Source organism: Phyllopteryx taeniolatus, chromosome 1 (genome assembly GCF_024500385.1).
Source record: "Phyllopteryx taeniolatus isolate TA_2022b chromosome 1, UOR_Ptae_1.2, whole genome shotgun sequence".
Lineage (NCBI taxonomy): Eukaryota > Metazoa > Chordata > Actinopteri > Syngnathiformes > Syngnathidae > Phyllopteryx > Phyllopteryx taeniolatus.
In genome coordinates, this window is record NC_084502.1 from 43,101,540 (window position 1) to 43,121,488 (window position 19,949).

The 19,949-nt window shown below is 42.2% G+C and overlaps 1 protein-coding gene across 2 annotated transcripts in view; it reads right to left on the reverse strand.

Moving 5' to 3' along the window:
- The window catches only part of mgat5 (alpha-1,6-mannosylglycoprotein 6-beta-N-acetylglucosaminyltransferase), a 152,349-nt gene that overhangs the window by 123,785 nt on the left and 8,615 nt on the right, over positions 1-19,949 (reverse strand). For both annotated transcript variants that reach the window (XM_061797464.1, XM_061797456.1), the window contains exon 2: positions 15,004-15,449. In XM_061797464.1, the coding sequence (XP_061653448.1) occupies positions 15,004-15,244 (241 nt within the window). In that variant the 5' untranslated portion in view covers positions 15,245-15,449. The remainder of the gene's footprint in view (positions 1-15,003; positions 15,450-19,949) is intronic.

The following is a 19,949-nucleotide window of genomic DNA, read 5'->3' on the forward strand; positions in this document are numbered from 1 at the left end:
CAAATATGAGCGTTCATCCAAAGAATTCCATACCGGATCGGTCGTGGCCCGGGTTAACAACGTCCGCCACCGGTGCAGTCAACCTGCGGGGCGCCGTTGGAAATTCAGCTACTGTGGGTCGAAGTCAAAGAAGAAGAAGAGGTGGAAAGCGGGTTCTTTGACAGAAAGAGAAGAGGAAAGCACAGAGCCTAGAACTGAATGTCGGGACTTTGAATCTTGGGACTATGACAGGAAAATCTCGGGAGTTAGTTGACATGATGATTAGGAGAAAGGTTGATATATTGTGTGTCCAGGAGACCAGGTGGAAAGGCAGTAATGCTAGAAGTTTAGGGGCAGGGTTTAAATTATTTTACCATGGTGTAGATGGGAAGAGAAATGGAGTCGGGGTTATTTTAAAAGAAGAGTTGGCTAAGAATGTCTTGGAGGTGAAAAGAGTATCAGATCGAGTGATGAGGCTGAAACTTGAAATTGAGGGTCTTGTGTGTAATGTGATTAGTGGCTATGCCCCACAGGTAGGATGTGACCTAGAGGTGAAAGAGAAATTCTAGAAGGAGCTAGACGAAGTAGTTCTGAGCATCCCAGACAGAGAGAGAGTCGTAATTGGTGGTGCAGATTGTAATGGACATGTTGATGAAGGTAATAGGGGTGATGAAGAAGTGATGGGTAACTACGGCATCCAGGAAAGGAACTTGGAGGGACAGATGGTGGTAGACTTTTCAACAAGGATGCAAATGGCTGTAGTGAAAACTTTTTTCCAGAAGAGGCACGAACATAGGGTGACCTACAAGAGCGGAGGTAGAAGCATGCAGGTGGATTACATCTTGTGCAGACGATGTAATCTGAAGGAGGTTACCAACTGTAAGGTAGTGGTAGGGGAGAGTGTGGCTAGACAGTATAGGATGGTGGTGTGTAAGATGACTCTGGTGGTGGGGAGGAAGATTAGGAAGACAAATGCAGAGAAGAGAACCATGTGGTGGAAGCTGAGACAGGACGAGTGTTGTGCTGCTTTTCGGGAAGAGGTGAGAAAGGCTCTCGGTGGACGGGAGGAGCTTCCAGAAGACTGGACCAATGCAGCCAAGGTGATCAGAGAGGCAGGCAGGAGAGTACTTGGTGTATCTTCTGGCAGGAAAGGAGAGAAGGAGACTTGGTGGTGGAACCACACAGTACAGGAAATGATACAAGGAAAAAGATTAGCTAAGAAGAAGTGGGACACTGAGAGGACAGAGGAGAGGCGAAAGGAATACATTGAGATGTGACACAGGGCAAAGGTAGAGGTGGCAAAGGCCAAACAAGAGGCATATGATGACATGTATGGCAGGTTGGACACTAAAGAAGGAGAAAAGGATCTATACAGGCTGGCCAGACAGAGGGATAGAGATGGGAAGGATGTGCAGCAGGTTAGGGTGATTAAGGATAGAGATGGAAATATGTTGACTGGTGCCAGCAGTGTGCTAGCTAGATGGAAAGAATACTTCGAGGAGTTGATGAATGAGGAAAATGAGAGAGAAGGGAGAGTAGAAGAGGCAAGTGTGGTGGACCAGGAAGTGGCAATGATTAGTAAGGGGGAAGTTAGAAAGGCATTAAAGAGGATGAAAAATGGAACGGCAGTTGGTCCTGATGACATTCCTGTGGAAGTATGGAAGCATCTAGGAGAGGTGGCTGTGGAGTTTTTGACCAGCTTGTTCAATAGAATTCTAGTGCGTGAGAAGATGCCTGAGGAATGGAGGAAAAGTGTACTGGTGCCCATTTTTAAGAACAAAGGTGATGTGCAGAGCTGTGGGAACTATAGAGGAATAAAGTTGATGATCCACACAATGAAGTTATGGGAAAGAGTAGTGGAGGCTAGACTCAGGACAGAAGTGAGTATTTGCGAGCAACAGTATGGTTTCATGCCTAGAAAGAGTAACACAGATGCATTATTTGCCTTGAGGATGTTGATGGAAAAGTACAGAGAAGGTCAGAAGGAGCTACATTGTGTCTTTGTAGATCTAGAGAAAGCCTATGACAGAGTACCCAGAGAGGAACTGTGGTACTGCATGCGGAAGTCTGGAGTGGCAGAAAAGTATGTCAGAATAATACAGGACATGTACGAGGGCAGCAGAACAGCGGTGAGGTGTGCTCTAGGTGTGACAGATGAATTTAAGGTGGAGGTGGGACTGCATCAGGGATCAGCCCTGAGCCCCTTCCTTTTTGCAGTGGTGTTGGATAGGCTGACAGATGAATATATGTGCATGAATGAGAGGGGTGGTGGGGGAAGAGTGAGGCTACAGGGAGAAGAGATAGCAAGGGTGGAGGACTTTAAATACTTGGGGTCAACCATCCAGAGCAATGGGGAATGTAGTCAGGAAGTGAAGAAACTGGTCCAAGCAGGTTGGGACGGGTGGAGGAAGGTGTCAGGTGTGTTATGTGACAGAAGAGTCTCTGCTAGGATGAAGGGCAAATTTTATAAAACAGTGGTGAGGCCAGCCATGATGTACGGATTAGAGACAGTGGCACTGAAGAGACAACAGCAAGCAGAGTTGGAGGTGGCGGAAATGAAGATGTTGAGGTTTGCTCTCGGAGTGACCAGGTTGGATAAAATTAGAAATGTGCTCATCAGAGGGACAGCCAAGGTTCGATGTTTTGGAGACAAAGTTAGAGAGAGCAGACTTCGATGGTTTGGACACATCCAGAGGAGAAATAGTGAGTATATTGGTAGAAGGATGATGAGGATGGAGCTGCCAGGCAAGAGAGCTCGAGGAAGACCAAAGAGAAGGTTGATGGATGTCGTGAGGGAAGACATGATGGCAGTTGGTGTTCGAGGAGGATGATGCAGGAGATAGGCTTACATGGAAAAGTATGACGCGCTGTGGTGACCCCTAACGGGACAAGCCGAAAGGAAAAGAAGAATGTTTAAGATCATCAAACAAATGTAAATAGACAAATATAACCCAAGTGAACGTAAAATGTGGATTTTAAATGGTGATTTCATTTATTAAGGAAAAAATACATATATATATTTTTTTGTTTTATTTTTTTTTTCCAAAGTTACCTGGCACTGTGTGAAAAAGTAACGGCCCCATAAACCTAATAACTGGTTGGGCCACCCTCAACAGCAACAACTGAAATCAAGCGTTTCCTGTTAATTGTTTGAATTCAGCAAAAATGGAGGGTTTTCAAGTATGAACAGTCTTTTTAAGGTCATGCAACTGCATTTTAATCGGATTCAAGTATGGACTTTGACGAGGCCGCTCGAAAACCATTTTGTTTTTCAAAGCCATTCAGAAGTTCACACTATCACCACCAAGTTTGACTGTTGGTATGATGTTTTTTTTCTGAAATGCTGCGCTACATTTATGCCAGCTGTAACTAGACACACACCTTCCAAAAACCTCAACTTTCACCTTGTCAGTCCATATAATATTCTCACAAAAGTCTTGGGAGTCATCCAGATTTATTTATTTTTTACAAAAGTAAGACAAGCCTTTATGTTCTTTGTGGTCAGCAGTGGTTTTTGCCTTGGAACTCTGCCAGGGATGCCATTTTTGCCCAGTCTCTTCCTTTAGAAATTTAGAAATGGCTTTTGCAACCCTTACCAGACTGATAGATGTCACTTACTTTATTTCACGACTATTCTGGAATTTCTTTGGATCATGTCATCATGTCTGCTTTTTTAGATCTTTTTTCCGACTTGATTTTGTTGGGACAAATTCTGTTTAAGGGATTTCTTCACTGAACAGGACTGGAAGTAATCAGCCTTGGGTGTAACCCGTTAAAAATTCCCCAAAATTTTAATTAGCTACAATTAATTAATTTCACAAGGGGGGTAATTACTTTTTCACACAGGGGCAGGTAACTTTGAATCAGGTTTTTTTTTCCCTTCATAAATTAAATCATTTAAAAAAACAGCAATTTAAGTTCACCTGGGTTATATTTGTCTGCTATTTACATTGGTTTGATGATCTTAAACATTAAAGTGGGGAAACTATGCAAAAATTTGAAACTGTACTTTTTCACAGCACTTTAAGCATAGTATAGTTCGGCAATAAACTTTTGAACTTCTTCATACATCTGGGGTATAGTTTTGTCGACAATATCTATATATATCTATATGGTGAATCGAAATCATGTAGAGGGCTCGAGGTGCTTGTCGTGCCGCCGTTTGCATGTGTCTATTTTGGAGCGCTGTTCCTGCTGTGCATGTATTGACCTCTGAGGGGCAGTGTGGTGCACAAAATGAAATACACGGAGTAACAAAGAAAGAAGTAGTCACGATCAAATATTGCTAATATTACAGTTTTTTCACAGAGTTTTGAAAATATATGCTTGACAGTATTGCTATACTGCCTGTTTGCAGGGTTCACACTGCCCGTTCGTCACCTCCCCAATGGCTAACTGAAACAGGAATATTGCCCACATCGCCATGCTGAATCAAGCCTGTAGCAACTTCAAACGTACGTCGCGGTAATAAATATGCATGCTTCAATTCAGCGCCAAGCGGCATCGGGTCTTGTCTTCCCCGATGTGCCGCTCCCCACAGTTGGCCGTGAGCCTGACTGCTTATCGCCAGCAGCAGCTGGATGGCGGATTGAAGCAAACGCCTACAAAGACTGGCAGTTCAGGGCATCTATCCCAGTGATTACCAAGCTTTATAGAGCAAAAGCACATATTTTACAATTGAAAAACCTCACGGCACACCAACAAAAAACATTTCACAAAAAGTAGATACACAATGATCACTGTATGTACTTCCTGCTATCTACTAGAAGAGCATTTGTTTGTTCTGTCCGTCACTACACCTCACTGGGATAAATAGAGGCACAAAGATACATTATTTCCTGTAAATACATAATTTATTGAGCAATTAAGTAAAATTGTATAATTTCCCACAGCACACCTGAGTGCTCACGGCACACTAATGTGCCACGGCACACTGGTTGGGAATCACTGATCTATCCAAATCCCTAATGTGCGGGGGTCAGTCGGAAAATCTGATATTTATTAGTCCAATCAGGTTTGAACGCATCAACCAGTGTGAGGGAGGTATCACAAGACCAGTCCAATTCTGGGGAGGACGAGACCACCCTGGTACTCCACCAAAATAAGATCCATACAGAACTGGTGTTGTATTTTAAAATAAAAGTCCTCTGAAATCTGCATATTTCATTGTGAATTTAAAAATGATTAAAAATAATCCATTTGGTATCACAAGACCAGCCCAGTTCTGGGGGACACTATACATGGTTGAGTCCTGGTGTGATATAGTGTCCCACAAAACTGGACGGGTGTTGAGATACCAAATGGATTATTTAAATTTTAAAAATAATAGTCAGGGATAATAGTTGTGTTGACCCTTTTTTAAAGGTTAAAGATTACATTTTAAAATAACATTATCGAAATTCAGCCTTTTAGCTCCAGGTCCTTATTTTGTATAGGTTAAAAAAATATTTCAATAATTAATAATTGATATCGCCTTGGGTGTAAAGATTAATTAATTATATCGATATTGATTTTTTTTAAATGTATTTCTTTTATTTTTGTCCTGTTCGGCTGTTAGGTCAAGCAGAATGGAGGAGCTGTATCCCTTTTATGCCGTAACAGTTTTACTGTGTCACAGTGGAGTTTTTAAGCTACCACTGTGGTTTCTTAGTATTATAATAATTAGAAAAAGACGTTTATTGAGAATCAGAGTCGAACCGAACAAAGTTTCTCGAGAGGAGAGAGAAACGAATACAAAAGACAAAGCACTAATTGTAAACAGGATGAGAAAAGTAAGTCATTACATTATCTACAACAATGAAACATTAAATATGAGTGTTGCATGTGGCTGTTGTGCTACACCCTGTGAGGGAAGGACAGGACAAGCTAGAAAAGGACAAGGACAGGAGAAGAAGCATGCAGGACAAGGGTCGTGAACCCGGCTGTACAACTGAAGTGTGGTGGCATTAACTATGTAAATTATAAAGGTCTATAGGACGAGAGTATGAGTGAGGGTATACACAAGCAATTCGCATATTCATGAATTATTTGTCGCTATAATTGAGTGGCCCCACACCCAGTGAAAGAGTTCCAGGGGTGTGTGCCTGCGGACACATGCAAGTGAATTGACACCGTTTTACATGCACAAAAACTGACGGAAGTGTCCTGTAATTGCTGTGCCCGCACCGCGGAGGATGAGGACCCCACCCAATCAATCGAGGGGTGGGATCGGGCCCAGGGGTCCACCCGAGAGCACCCCGGTGGACAGGACACGTCCCACACCGAGGGACCCAGTGCGGTCCGCCGGCCCCACCGAGGCGCCCCGACAACTGGCCACCCGGTGGGGGCTGCAGGGACCCAATGCCAGCCCCCCAACAAACAGAGATCGGGAAGGAGTGAAGAAAGATGCCGGAACCACAAAGACAGGGACAAGAAAAGATCCACACTCCATGCACACCGATCTAAAATGTGTGAGGAAAATAAATAGAATAATAATAAAACAAAAACAACAACCTCGACAACAAACTTTTACACTTACGAAGACAGTCTTGTTATTGTCAAATGGCACCCTACCCAGGCAAAGGAATCAAGAGTCTAGATTTAGCATGCTGAGGAAAGGTGACCAGCTATCTACGTATATATGTAATTGATTTTTTTCGTTCTGCTGATATTTTTTCTAACGCAAAATATTCTAAGATGAGATTTAGCCACTGACTGATGTTAATAGCTTGTTTGTTTTTCCAGTTTAATGGAATTGTTTTCTTAGCGGTAGCTAATGCGACAAGTAATGATTGTGAATATTTATTAGGGAGGTCGATTATGCTTAAGTCGCCAAGTGTGCACAATTTTGGGGAAAGTGGAATCCTAAAATTGAAAATGTAAGAGAGTTTTTGTGTAACCGAAGACCAAAAGCATTGAATTGGTGTGCATTCCCATATAGCATGAAAATAGGTGTCTGGGGTATTTTTGGTGCATTGCGCGCATATATTAGATGGAGAGAAGCCCATTTTATGCATAGTGTACTGAGTAAAGTGTATTCTATGGAGCACTTTATATTGTATAAGATGTAGATTTGTGTTTTTTGTCATTCTAAACGTATTGTTACAAATCTGTATCCAGTAGCTACGGTCAGCGGACATGGAAAGGTCTTCTTCCCGATTGGTGATTGGTAAGTGCATTGATTTAGTACATGAAATTAATTTATAAACTTGTGAGAGATTTGGCAGGCGATGATCTTAACCATTGGGCCACGGCCGCCCAAGTGACGATGATGATGATTGCGTTTAGATTTTTACGCTGTGACATGCTTATTAAATTTAACAGACGTCTGACATTATTTGTCGAACCTCTACTTTTCATGAAGCCTGTCTGGTCATAGTGGATTATCGACAGGAGTACCTTTTCAAGTCTCTCTGCGAGGGCTTTCGAGATAATCTTGATATCTACATTAATCAGTGATAAGGGCCGTTAATTAGCCGGGAGAGTGGGGTATTTACCTGATTTTAGTAATAACTTAATTGAAGCTGTGTTCATATGGCTACTAATTTGACCTTTATCGTTTACCTCTATTAAATAGAGGTGCTAGTATTGGCCAGAAATGTTTAATGAATTCGACGGGGATTCCATCCGGGCCAGGCGCTCGTCCCGACTGCATATTTTTTAATGCGTTATGTAATTCTGTGATGGTTAAAGGAACATCAAGGCTGTCTTTAATTTGTGTATTTAAATGAGGAATGTTTAGATCGTTAATAAAAGTTGCAATTTCTTTTTGGTCTGGGTTGTTCGAAGATGCGTAAAAGCTGCTATAATAATTGTAAAAAATTTCCTTTATTTCTCGCGGTGACTGTACAGTTGCCGTTTGAACCTTGAATGGCTGTAATTAATGACGTTTCTTTATTGCGCTGAAGTTGGTTCGCAAGGAATTTTCCTGATTTATTACTCAACTCAAAATTAGTGTATCTTAACTGTTGTAGAAAATCTGTTCTTTTGTATAAGATGACATCTAATTTATGTTTTGCCTTTTGAAGTTGTTTTCTAAAGCGTATCTGTTGGATTAATTGCATATTCTTCTGTGAAGTGTTTAATTTTTTCCTCAATTCCATTTTCTTCCATGTTGGTGGGTGTCCCAAACTTGATTCAGTTTTTAAATTGAGAGAAATTGGTACATGGTCGCTGATGATGATTGGATGTATTTTGGGGGTAATTCTTTGAGCTGCCGAATTGTTTGAAAGAAAAAAATCTATTCTTGAGAAAGAGCGGTGAATCGAGAAAAATGTGTATTCTCTTTTTGTACAGTTTTTCAGCCTCCAAATGTCAACAAGACCAAAGTCGTCCATATACTGCTCTAATATATTGGGGCATTGTGGCTGCTTGCTATTTTTTGAGATTTGAGTGATATATTATATATTAGGATTTAGCATAAGGTTAAAAAAATCACCTCCCATGATAATTGTACTAGAATTGACTGACAAGTTTAACAAGTGTGAAAAGAGCATGTGAAAAAAGGCTGGATCATCTTTATTTGGAGCGTATACATTGACGACTGTGTAAAGCTTGTTAGATATTGTAGCCTGGAAATTGTATATCAGCCTTCTGGATTTGCTACTGTACTATTTATTGTAAAAAGTCGTCTTTTATGGACTAGTATTGAGACTCCTCTTTGTCTACAGTTATAAAAGGCTGAGTTAACCTGAGTGAAATTCGAGTCAATGAGGCATTTTTCTTCTGACTCAGTAAGGTGTGTTTCTTGTAATAGGAGGTATGTTTTAAGTTTAGTGGTATAATCCACAATTTTAATTCTCTTTGCCTGCGATCGAATGCCATTGACATTCCATGACACTTAAGTATGACATATAATGGGTGCGTGTATCATAATTTTCAATAGATTTGGTACTATGCATTCTTTGTTGTTGTTTTTTTGACAGTTTTCAGGAGATTTTTTGGTATTGTGTTGATAAATGTTATTTAGAGAGGGTGATAGAGATGCTATATTTAAGTACAGCAAAGCCAGGGTACATAGAAGGGTAACGAAAAAACACAATATAAAAAACAAACAGTGACAAGGGGATAATATGGTGAGTGGTGGTTGTTTGTATTGCGCAAGAAGAGTTTTGAGCGAATTGTGTGTTTAGTGTGTGTGGAAACAAGCATAGCAGGAAAGCAGACAGATAGGAGTGAGGATTCATGCTGGTGGCATGCGTGATTCCGTTTTTATTTTTGTTTGTCCAAGCTAAAGTGGAAAGAATGAAATAAAATACAGTACACTTTTGACAATTCATAACGAAAACAAATCAAAAGAAGTACTTCTCTAGAAGAGCCAGGGTGTGACAATGGCATCACGAAACAGCTGGCCATAGACATATAGTTTATCGACAACTAGCCACGTTCGTTTGCGTTTGTCGCAGTGATTCTTCATCAACGGGTACAAGATTTTACGCCTCTCGTTGATTTCCTTGGGGAATTGATCGTTCATTCCAAACAAAGTCCCTTTGAGCTCCCGACCTTTTGATTTTACAAAAATGATTTGCTGAAAGTATTAAAATTTTGCAATGTGGGACATGGTCAATTTTCTGGGCGAGGGCCTCCCAATCGGTGAACACGGTGAAAACTAATCTTGTCGACTGTATCATGCTGTATCTTGAGTGCGGATATCATAAACTTCTTAATCTGCACCTCGAGGGCTTCCGGAGCATTTTCTGGAATGCCCGAGAAAATGAGATTGCTGTGCATGCTTCTTGATTGAATCCATCCATCCATTTTCAACACCGCTTATCCTGGTTAGGGTCGCGGGACGCTGGAGCCTATCCCAGGTGAGTTCGGGCGAAAGGCGGACTACACCCTGAACTGGTCGCCAGTCAGTCGCAGGGCACATATAGACACGGACAACCATTCACACTCACATTCACACCGTCACTGAGTGGGAACTGAACCCACGCTGCCTGCACCAAAGTCAGGCGAGTGTACCACTACACCATCAGTGACTTCTTGATTGAATCCATCCATCCATTTTCTGAGCCGCTTCTCCTCACTAGGGTCGCGGGCGTGCTGGAGCCTATCCCAGCTGTCATCGGGCAGGAGGCGGGGTACACCCTGAACTGGTTGCCAGCCAATCGCAGGGCACATAGAAACAAACACCCATTCGCACTCACAGTCATGCCTACGGGCAATTTAGAGTCTCCAATTAATGCATGTTTTTGGGATGTGGGAGGAAACCGGAGTGCCCGGAGAAAACCCACGCAGGCACGGGGAGAACATGCAAACTCCACACAGGCGGGGACGGGGATTGAACCCCGCACCTCAGAACTGTGAGGCTGACGCTCTAACCAGTCGGTCACCGTGCCGCCTTCTTGATTGAATGTTAAGCGTAATTTCTCTCATGAGTTTATATTCCAGTCTAAGAGTTTGTAGTTCTGATGACGTTGACATCATGTTTGATCGGAGCGCAGTATTATCTAAACTTAGCTCCTTGACCTGTTGTTGTGTGAATTCCAAGCTCTTTCTGAGTTCGGCGATCTCCTGGCGAAGCAAATCAAGTGTAATTGACAATTTATTGTCGATTGAGAGGAGGACACTCGTCTGTATCGCTGTTGAATCACGTAAATCCTCAGTTGAAGTGGAAGAATCAGTTTTTTTCCTCTTCAGCGGCAGCTCAACGCGATGGCTCAGATCCTCCATGACAGACAAGTTGGCATTGACATAGCTGCGCGGATGGCAAGTGGCTCTCTACAAGCTGGCGAAGGAAAAGAGAAAAGAACGAAGCAACCATCCACCGTTGAAAAAGGAAAAAGACTTGTGAAAAGAGACATTTTATCTTGTAATAGCTGCATTTTCAAATCTATGCAAGGGGCGCCTCCATGTTTTCCATCTTCGGAAATCACGCAATCTCTCGCATTGTCACAGTATGCTCCCACCTCTCACTTTCCCAATGTATTGATTTATATTCCAATGATCCAACTGGATCGATCTGTGCTCGGGAAGTTAAAAATAAACTAAAAATGATGAAAATATATCGATTTTAATCGTTTTATAAAGGTAATCCATCAATTGTATGGATACTAGGAAATAACAGATTGGATTTACGCACGGCAGACTTTATACAAATGTGTGTGTTTTCTAGCACTTTTAATGATAAAGATGTTAAGAGTTACTCGATTAAGTTTTCCTGTCTGTGACGTCACAGGGGATCATGGGAGTATCAAACGGTATAGGTTTTTTCTGGTGCTATTCTCCCATGTGTGGAGGGATCGGAAAGGAGCACAGCACAGCGCAAAACAAAAGCCCCGCGAAGCTTAAATCAGAAGTATGGATGCATTTTGGTTGAGCAGTAATCGAAAACAATCAAGCAAGAAACATGACGGACATGTAACAAACTGTTGGCTGACCGAGGTCGTCTTAAAGTCCAGGAATACAAGTAATATGACAACCTGAAGCCACTACGTTTATTTACAATCACCGGGAACCAAAAAGCAAGTGAGGCAAACATAATTTCAGAATCAGAATCATCTTTATTTTGTATGTCAAAAACACACAAGGAATTTGTCTCCGGTAGTTGGACCCACTCTAGTATGACAACAGACTAGACTGACAAGAGAATACTTTTGAGACATAAAGACATTGAGAAAAACAGTCACTGAGCAATAAAAGGTTGCTTGTAATCTGGTAATGCCGGTACAATTATTATTTTTTTGGGACAATTGTGCAAAAAGGTGCAGAGTCCTCGAGCAATTAGAGCAGTTTGAATGATAGAACAATAGTGCGGTGCAATGACAATTGTGCAAAGGGCGCAGAGACTTCAAGAAATGTATGCAGTTTAAAGTGACTAGTAGTGGGACAATGTCGATTGTGAAAATGTTGCAGATGCTACTCAGGCACGAGTGGCCAGTATTGGTCAACAACAGATATGCAAATAGTGCAGCGTGGCGAGACTACAGTGAGTGTATATTTGGCCCGACAACAAACTCGAGACCAACAAATTGACAACATTTGTGAGACATTTCAACTAGGTTTTCCTCATGACATTACGAGAGCAAAAAGGCTGGTGAACACGCTTGAGCCATTGTACAAAATTTCATCACGGCGGCTGAAATAAGTATTTCAGACATCACCATTTTTCTCACAAAATATATTTCCTAAGGTGCTATTGACCTGAAAATGTCACCAAATGTTGGGAACAACCCAAGTAATCCATACATACAGTACAAAGAAAGTAGAACAAATAAGGTCAGAAATTAAGTTGTGTACAAATGTGAAATGAGAGGGGAAAAAGTATTCAACACATGAAGAAAGGGAGGTGCGAAAAGGCATGAAAAGCCAAGGCAACACCTAAAATCTATCAATAATCAAACAGCAATCCAGCCCCTTGTCAGTACAAATGAATATCAGCTGTTTCAGTCCTAACTGATGGCCTACAAAAAGGTCTCCTTGCCAAGGTGTGAGTCAAGACACATCTCATGATGGGTAAGAGCAGAGAGCTGTCTCAAGACCATCGCAAACTAATTGTTGCAAAAGATAACGAACGATGGCATTGGTTACAAGTGCATATCTAAGCTTGTGAATGTTCCAAGGAATACGGTTGGGGCCATAATACGAAAGTAGAAAGCCAATCATACCACCATATACAGTATTGGCTTCCAACAGGTGCTCGTCGCAAGATTTCTGAAAGAGGAGGGCAAAGAATAATCAGAAGAGTTGTCCAAGAGCCAAGAACTACCTGTGGAGAGCTTCAAAAATACCTGGAATTAGCAGGTACTGTTGTCACAAGGAAAACAGTGAGTAATGTACTCCTCCGTGATGGCCTGTATGCACGCTCACCACACAAGACCCATGTCGAAGATCGTTTAAAGTTTGCTGAGTAACATTTGGACAAGCCAGTTAAATACTGGGAGAATATAGTCTGGTCGGACGAGAACAAAATTTAATTGTTTAGATGCCATCATCCACACCACGTTTTGAGGAGAAATGGGACTGCACGTCACCCCAAATACACCATCCCAACAGTGAAGTTCGGAGGTGGGAACATGATGGTGTGGGGCTGCTTTTCAGCAAATGGTACTGGTAAACTTCACATTACTGAAGGAAGGATGAATAGGCAAATGTACCGATACATTATTGACAAAAATCTGCTGCCATCTACGAGGATGATGAAAATGAAACCTGGGTGGACATTTCAGCAGGATAATGATCCAAAACATACCGCCAAGGAAACTTTCAATTGGTTTCAAAGAAAAAAAAATGAAAGCTGCTAGAATGGCCCAGCCAATCACCTGACTTGAATCCAATCAAAAATCAATGGAAAGAACTGAAACTCAAGGTCCATAAAAGAAGCATACAGGGGGCCGTCTTGAAGCTGTCATTGCAGACAAAGGCTTTTGTACAAAGTATTAAATAAATACCAGTTGACGTGTTCAATACTTTTTCCCTATGTCATTTCACATTATTACACGCAACTGAGCTTATTTGTTCTACTTTCTTTGTATGTATGGATTATTTGGGTTGTTCCAAACATCTGGTGAAATTTTCATGTCAATAGCACCTTTGGAAATATAATTAATGAAAAAAATGGTGACGTGTTAAATACTTATTTCAGCCGCTGTACTTCTGCAAAATGCTAACACGATAGTTGTACATCACGTTACTCAGAGCTCCGTAAAAACACACACATTGTGACAGCAAGTGGGTAGTAATAAATATGACTAGAACATCTGAGCATTACGTATTTTGTGTTCAATTACAGTGTGTTTATTCTTAACATATGTATTACTTCTATTTTGAAAAACAACATCTGACGAGATGTTACTGGCACTTTATTCATCTAAAGTGTGAATGAATTTGCCTTTAATGCTCATTGTTTTTTTATTATAGCCGTAAATAATTTTTACCTGATACTTTTACAAGAATCAAAAGGAATTTAGGAAATTTCACCTGCACTGTCCAGTATCCAGGTACCGTAATTTCTCATGTATAATGCGCACCCACGTATAATACATACCCCCAAAGTTGTATATATAATTTTGAAGCAAAAGAAAAAACAAAGACAACAACTACCCATCACCATGTTTTTCTCCAAGGTAAAACCCCAGCTACACCTTCAGCGCCTCGAGCAGAAGAGTCTCCGAGTGAACCTAAAGCCCCTACGGGTCAAGTGAGAGCCTCTACTCCGCCACCAACGCAAGACTCTTCGCCTCTCTCAGAAGGCAATGTTGATGAATGTTAATTACTGTATAAGGTTTTATAATTAAAGATTTAAGTAAATACGTGTACTGTTGTAATCCTTGTCTCAAATATCCATCCATCCATTTTCTGAGCCGCTTCTCCTCACTAGGGTCGCGGGCGTGCTGGAGCCTATCCCAGCTATCATCGGGCAGGAGGCGGGGTACACCCTGAACTGGTTGCCAGCCAATCGCAGGGCACATGCAAACAAACAACCATTCGCACCTACGGGCAATTTAGAGTCTTCAATTAATGCATGTTTTTGGGATGTGGGAGGAAACCGGAGTTCCCGGAGAAAACCCAGGCAGGCACGGGGAGAACTTGCAAACGCCACACAGGTGGGGCCGGGGATTGAACCCGGGTCCTCAGAACTGTGAGGCTGACGCTCTAACTGTCTCAAATATGTAAAGTATAAATACTGTTTACATATTTGAAACATTCTGGTACCCGCATACACATACACAAAAAATCCTAGGGGGGGACAAATACTACTTTGCGGTTTTTCACCTTTCGCGGGGGGGTTCTGGTCCCCATTAACCGCAAAAAACGAGGGATCACTGTGTTATTTTATTTATTGTTTTACGCTAACACGTTTATGTTGCCATGTATACTGTTACTGTGAAGGGATTCCCAGGCAGACCGTAAACCTTTGAAAAAGCCTTGGGAAGGTTAGCCCTACTGGAAGAATCTTGAATCTTAAATGGAAGTTGAAAACCCCTAACAATTTGGAGTTACAAAGTTTTTGGGTAAAGAAAGCCTCTCAAGTCAAACTAAATTCTTGAGTTAACTCTTAACATTTGTGATATCATTTTGCTTCTTTGGATAGCACCTACTCACCATAAGCAGTCATGGTGCCGACATAAGGCCCATCCATGACACTTTGATTTTCCTCAGCTAGTGCCTTGATGTAGCGCTTGCTGAGGTCCAGGATCTGTTGTCGAAGCATAGCGCTGTTCTCATGGCTGGCTCGCTGCTGGATGGTGAAGTGTAGCAGCATCATGCCCCAGATAAACCCAAAGCTGACCAGGAAGAAGCCTAGCTTTTGGGACGACAGCTTCCACAAGTAAGGTGTAGCCATGCTCACTACACAGTGAGTAAGGGGCCTATGATTAAACTATAGGACAACTGCAAAGATCCAGATTGGGATCAGGAGGGGTGGTTAGGCATGGCTGTCTGTTTGCGAGGCTGCGATGTTTGTTGGGTGCAGGTCCTCACCGATGTGATTTCCTTCTTTGGCCCATGTTGATGAGAAAGCACCATCTCAGGCCCCAACCTTCTTCATTCTACAGGAGAAAAGACAAGAGTGGTTGCCAGATGTCCCAGGTTAGTTGATCATTGATAAAACTGTGGTATTGACAATCAGTAACAGGAAATTTTTCATACAGCGGACATCCACTATTTGTGGACCCCACTATTAGGGACAGAGTCCAACCGTGAATAATGAAAACATGCAAATAAATGCACAATTTTTTTAAAAATCCAAAAGAAAAAAACCAATGAGCAGGGGATGGGGTAAACACACAAAAAAAAGTGAACAACCAGGATTCCCCCCTCGCACCACCACCTCCCCCCTACCCTGATAAAGTCTTGATGGACACATACAGAATGTGACCGCCTGATCTGCACCTAAGTCAAACAAAAACACTATCAGCAGCACCATGTGCAGTGCCAAGATAACGTTACTATCTTTCAAAGTATAAAATTCTTTAAAAAATGAAAATTTTTTGATTCAATTTCAGCAAAATGTAATGGCTAAAAATATGTTTATATGTTTCAAAACTACATTTGAAATCTACTAAAAATTTTAAAATAATCTGTGTTGTTGAGGATAATTGTGTTTCTTGTCTCCTGGTAAAATTGTGATGTTTTGGTCCTTCAGGGACACAACTGCTTTCCATTCTTGGAGAGTAAGCTGGGAGACTGATACCTTGGCATTGGAGAGAGGTGCTGACACCTTTTATCCTGAGCTGTTCTGCCCAAGCCTCAGGTAGGTGGTGCTTCTCTTAACTGTGTGTGCCTTGATCTGTACCGAAAATCCGTAGCCCTTGTTCAGACTGCCAGCCCCAAATCGGATTTTTGTCATATGTACAATGTATTCATTTTGACTTGAAGTCTCAAAACAGCAAAAAGTCACACATACACCCAAAAAAAAAATCATTATTTAGCATGATGGATTCTAAACCACAGAGGTGGTTTAAAATCTGATACAAAATACGATTTCTGCGTTTGAGTCTAGAATGTGGACCCTCCCGTCTCTCAAATTGGATAAATCAGTCTTTGAGTCACTTGCTCACCTTTTTTATAGTTATATACAGTGCCGTGAAAAAAGAAATTGGCCCCCTTCTCAAATGCTTATATTTTTGCCGTTTCCCCACTTTAAAGTGCCACAAAACAGGCCCAAAATACTTTTTGTAAATTTGACACACCACCGAAAAGAGTATTGTTAACAAGCCGGACAGTTAATGAATGGCTAATGAATAAATTGCAAAGTATGTGGAATGATGCTTTAAGATGGTCAAGAAATGAGACATTCTTTGAGCTTCCAGACACTGGAATCTATCTATCTATCTATCGATAACGGCTCCTAGAGCGGCTGCAATAAGTATTTCACACTTCACCGTTTTTCTCATTAAATATATTTCCAAAGGTGCTAGTGACATGAAAATTTCACCAGATGTTGGGAACAACCCAAGTAATCCATACAAACAAAGAAAGTAGAACCAATAAGATCAGAAATGCTACACTGGAGAGAGAGAGAGAGAGAGAGAGAGAGAGAGAGAGAGAGAGAGGGAGGGAGGGAGAGAGAGAGAGAGAGAGAGAGAGAGAGAGAGAGAGAGAGCTCCTGATGTTCTCTCCATTGCAGCCTCTGCCAATTTGAAAGATTTGACTGGTCCCCAGTCTGATGAGGATCCCCAGTTGCCGTCTGATTCCGGAGATGGCTCTTCACAAAAGCTCAAAAGCTTGAACCCATGGATCCCTTTCATACGGCAGTCATTGCAAGGGCAGCGTCACGTCCGCTGCTAGTCTGCCAAGCTCAGCTCCCAGCTGCTTCTGTGTTTGACAGGGGCTCACGGCTCGGCAGGACAGGGGCTCACGGCTCGGCAGGCCAGAGGGGGTCCTTGTCCTGCCTGATTTTATGTCTGAACTGCAGTCCTTTCGGAGGGCTCCAAGTTTAACGGCCCTTCCTAGCACTCAGATGGCAAACATTGCGGGAGCTGATACTCATGGGGTGGCCACGGCTCCCCAGGTCAGGCTTACCTTCGTTATGCTGATAGGAGCTGTGGCAAGGGCTGGTAAGGAAGCGAATCACACTAACAGGTGCTGCAGGGCCACTGATAGTCAGCTCTGCCGGACATATCATGCTCCGCTTTAACAGCCAGGTTGGTGTGCAACAATTCACTTTTCCTGCTATATATGGAGGGTCTGCTGCGGGACTAGGCTTCTGCAGCCACAAGTGATGAGACTGCCAAGTTGCTCCGTATGGTAGACATGGTGCTCCGGGGAACTAGTGGACATTTCCAGGCCCTTGATCAATCGATGGCTTCCACGGTCCAGGCGCACCGCCAACTTTGGGTGTCCATGCAGTCCAATCTGTCTGACCAGGACTTCATGGCTGTGCTGGCAGCTCCAGTAGTGGCAGGGGAGGTTTTTGGCCCATCCTGTGAGTCTCATAGGGCCAGAGAGTTGACGCATTCTGTGAGAGATTTGTCAGCCTTACACGCTCGTTGGGATCTCAGGTGTTTTCCCGCCAGCTCGCCACAATCTACTACCCAACGGTTTCCAAGCAAGGGTGGCCATGCTCGCCAATGCTCGTTTCACCACGGCAAGGTAAAATGATCTCTATAGGGTCAGGGTTGGCAATGGGTCATGAAACCTCTTAGCTAATGTGGCTAAACAGTAGAGATGTGGACTTGAGTCATGAATTTGATGACTTTAGGGTTAGGGTTAGACTTAGCACTCGACTTGGACTTGAACAGCAATGACTCGTGACTTCGCTCAGACTTGAGGCCATTGACTTGAAAAGGCCACTTTTACCAAAGTATTCAGAAACTAACACTGTGCAGATCTCACTCAAGAGGTCAAAATGCAAATTTTCATTTATGACAAAAAATTCTGAATGATGAAACCATAAAGATGATGTTCTCAACGGCTATCACTCAGGTGGAAGCATCCCACCATACTAAAGCTTAATTCGAGCTTATTTCTTTTAACAGTTAACGCCCTGTTGGGCACGTTCGAGTAGAAGAGTTGACCACTTTCAGACACTACCTAAAGTAATGATGCTATTTAAAAAATAAATAAATAAAAATACATTAAAACACAGTCAAACATAAATCAACAATAAATGTAGCAGTTACATAATGTTCACATTCCACCAAGTACTGTTAACATAGACAGAAACGACAATGACAATTAACGTAACAATAAGGACGTTAATTATTTAAAAAAATAAAAACAATAAAAATCCGCATTGCATTGTGGGAATGAGGCGGCTTGATGTCACGTATGCTAATTTTCCCTAGCATTAGCAGCTGGCTTTGTGAGCGATCACGCAAATAGTTATACGGTGGGCCGGTCGTGCACTGTCAGGGCTTCCCGTTCTTTACAGTTTGTTAAGTTAATATAGTGTTCTCAAGAATAGGTCTTATATTTTATTTTTAAATTCTTTATTTTTAAATAGCGCCATCTAGAACGCTGCTGTGAAGCCATGTTTCCACAAACACAAAAACACAGCACTCTCTCACAGTCTTACAGGTAATCCAGCTTGTTTCCAGAGAGCATCCGTTGGCTAACACGACGGATGGAATAGTTCTATCGCAGTCCTACACAGCGGTCATCGAATCAGTCCTGTGTTCGTCCATCACAGTCTGGTTTGGTGCTGCTACAAAAAAGGACAAACTCCGACTGCAACGGACAATCAAAACTGCTGGAAGGATTGTCGGTACCCCCCTACCCACCCTTGAGGACTTGCACGCTGCCAGAACTAAGACAAGAGCGTGCAAAATCCCCTCGGACCTTCCACATCCCGGTCACTGGCTCCTTCCCTCAGGTAGGCGCTACTGATCAATGCAAACTAGAACTAGCAGACATTCCAACAGCTTCTTCCCTCTTGCAGTCAACTTCGTAAACACCTAACCTACAATTCCATTGCAACATGCTGGCAATTGTTTTGTCTTGAGTTTGTTGTCACATTTCTGTGGGGCCATTTATACATTACTCGTGCACTCACTATAGTAGTCTCGCCACGCTGCACTATTTGCATATCTATTTGCAAATCTGTTGTTGACCAATACTAGCCACTCATGCCAGAGTAGCATCTGCTCCATTTGCACACTGACTGAGGAGTATCTGCAACATTTGCACAAGCAACATTGTCCCAGATTATCGCACTAGTCGCTTGAAGTCTCGGCGTCCTTTGCACAATGGTCATTGCACCGGACTATTGCAATATTAGTCATTCAAACTGCTCTAAGTGCTAGAGGACTCTGCATCTTTTTGCACAATTGTCAAAAAAAAAAAAATGTAACGGCATTACCAGATAACGAGCAACCCTGACAATGTCTTTATATCCCAAAAGTATTCTCTGTCAATTGACTGCCTGTTGTTGTACTAGAGCGGCTCCAACTACCGGACACACATTCGTTGTGTGTTTTTGGACATACAAAATAAAGATGATTATGATTCTGATAAGAGTAAAATAGGTCATGTTCCCAAACAGAGGAAGGTTTTGGGTTAAGTCAAATGAAGAAAATATTTGTTTTCTCTCGATGTTTCTTCATTTT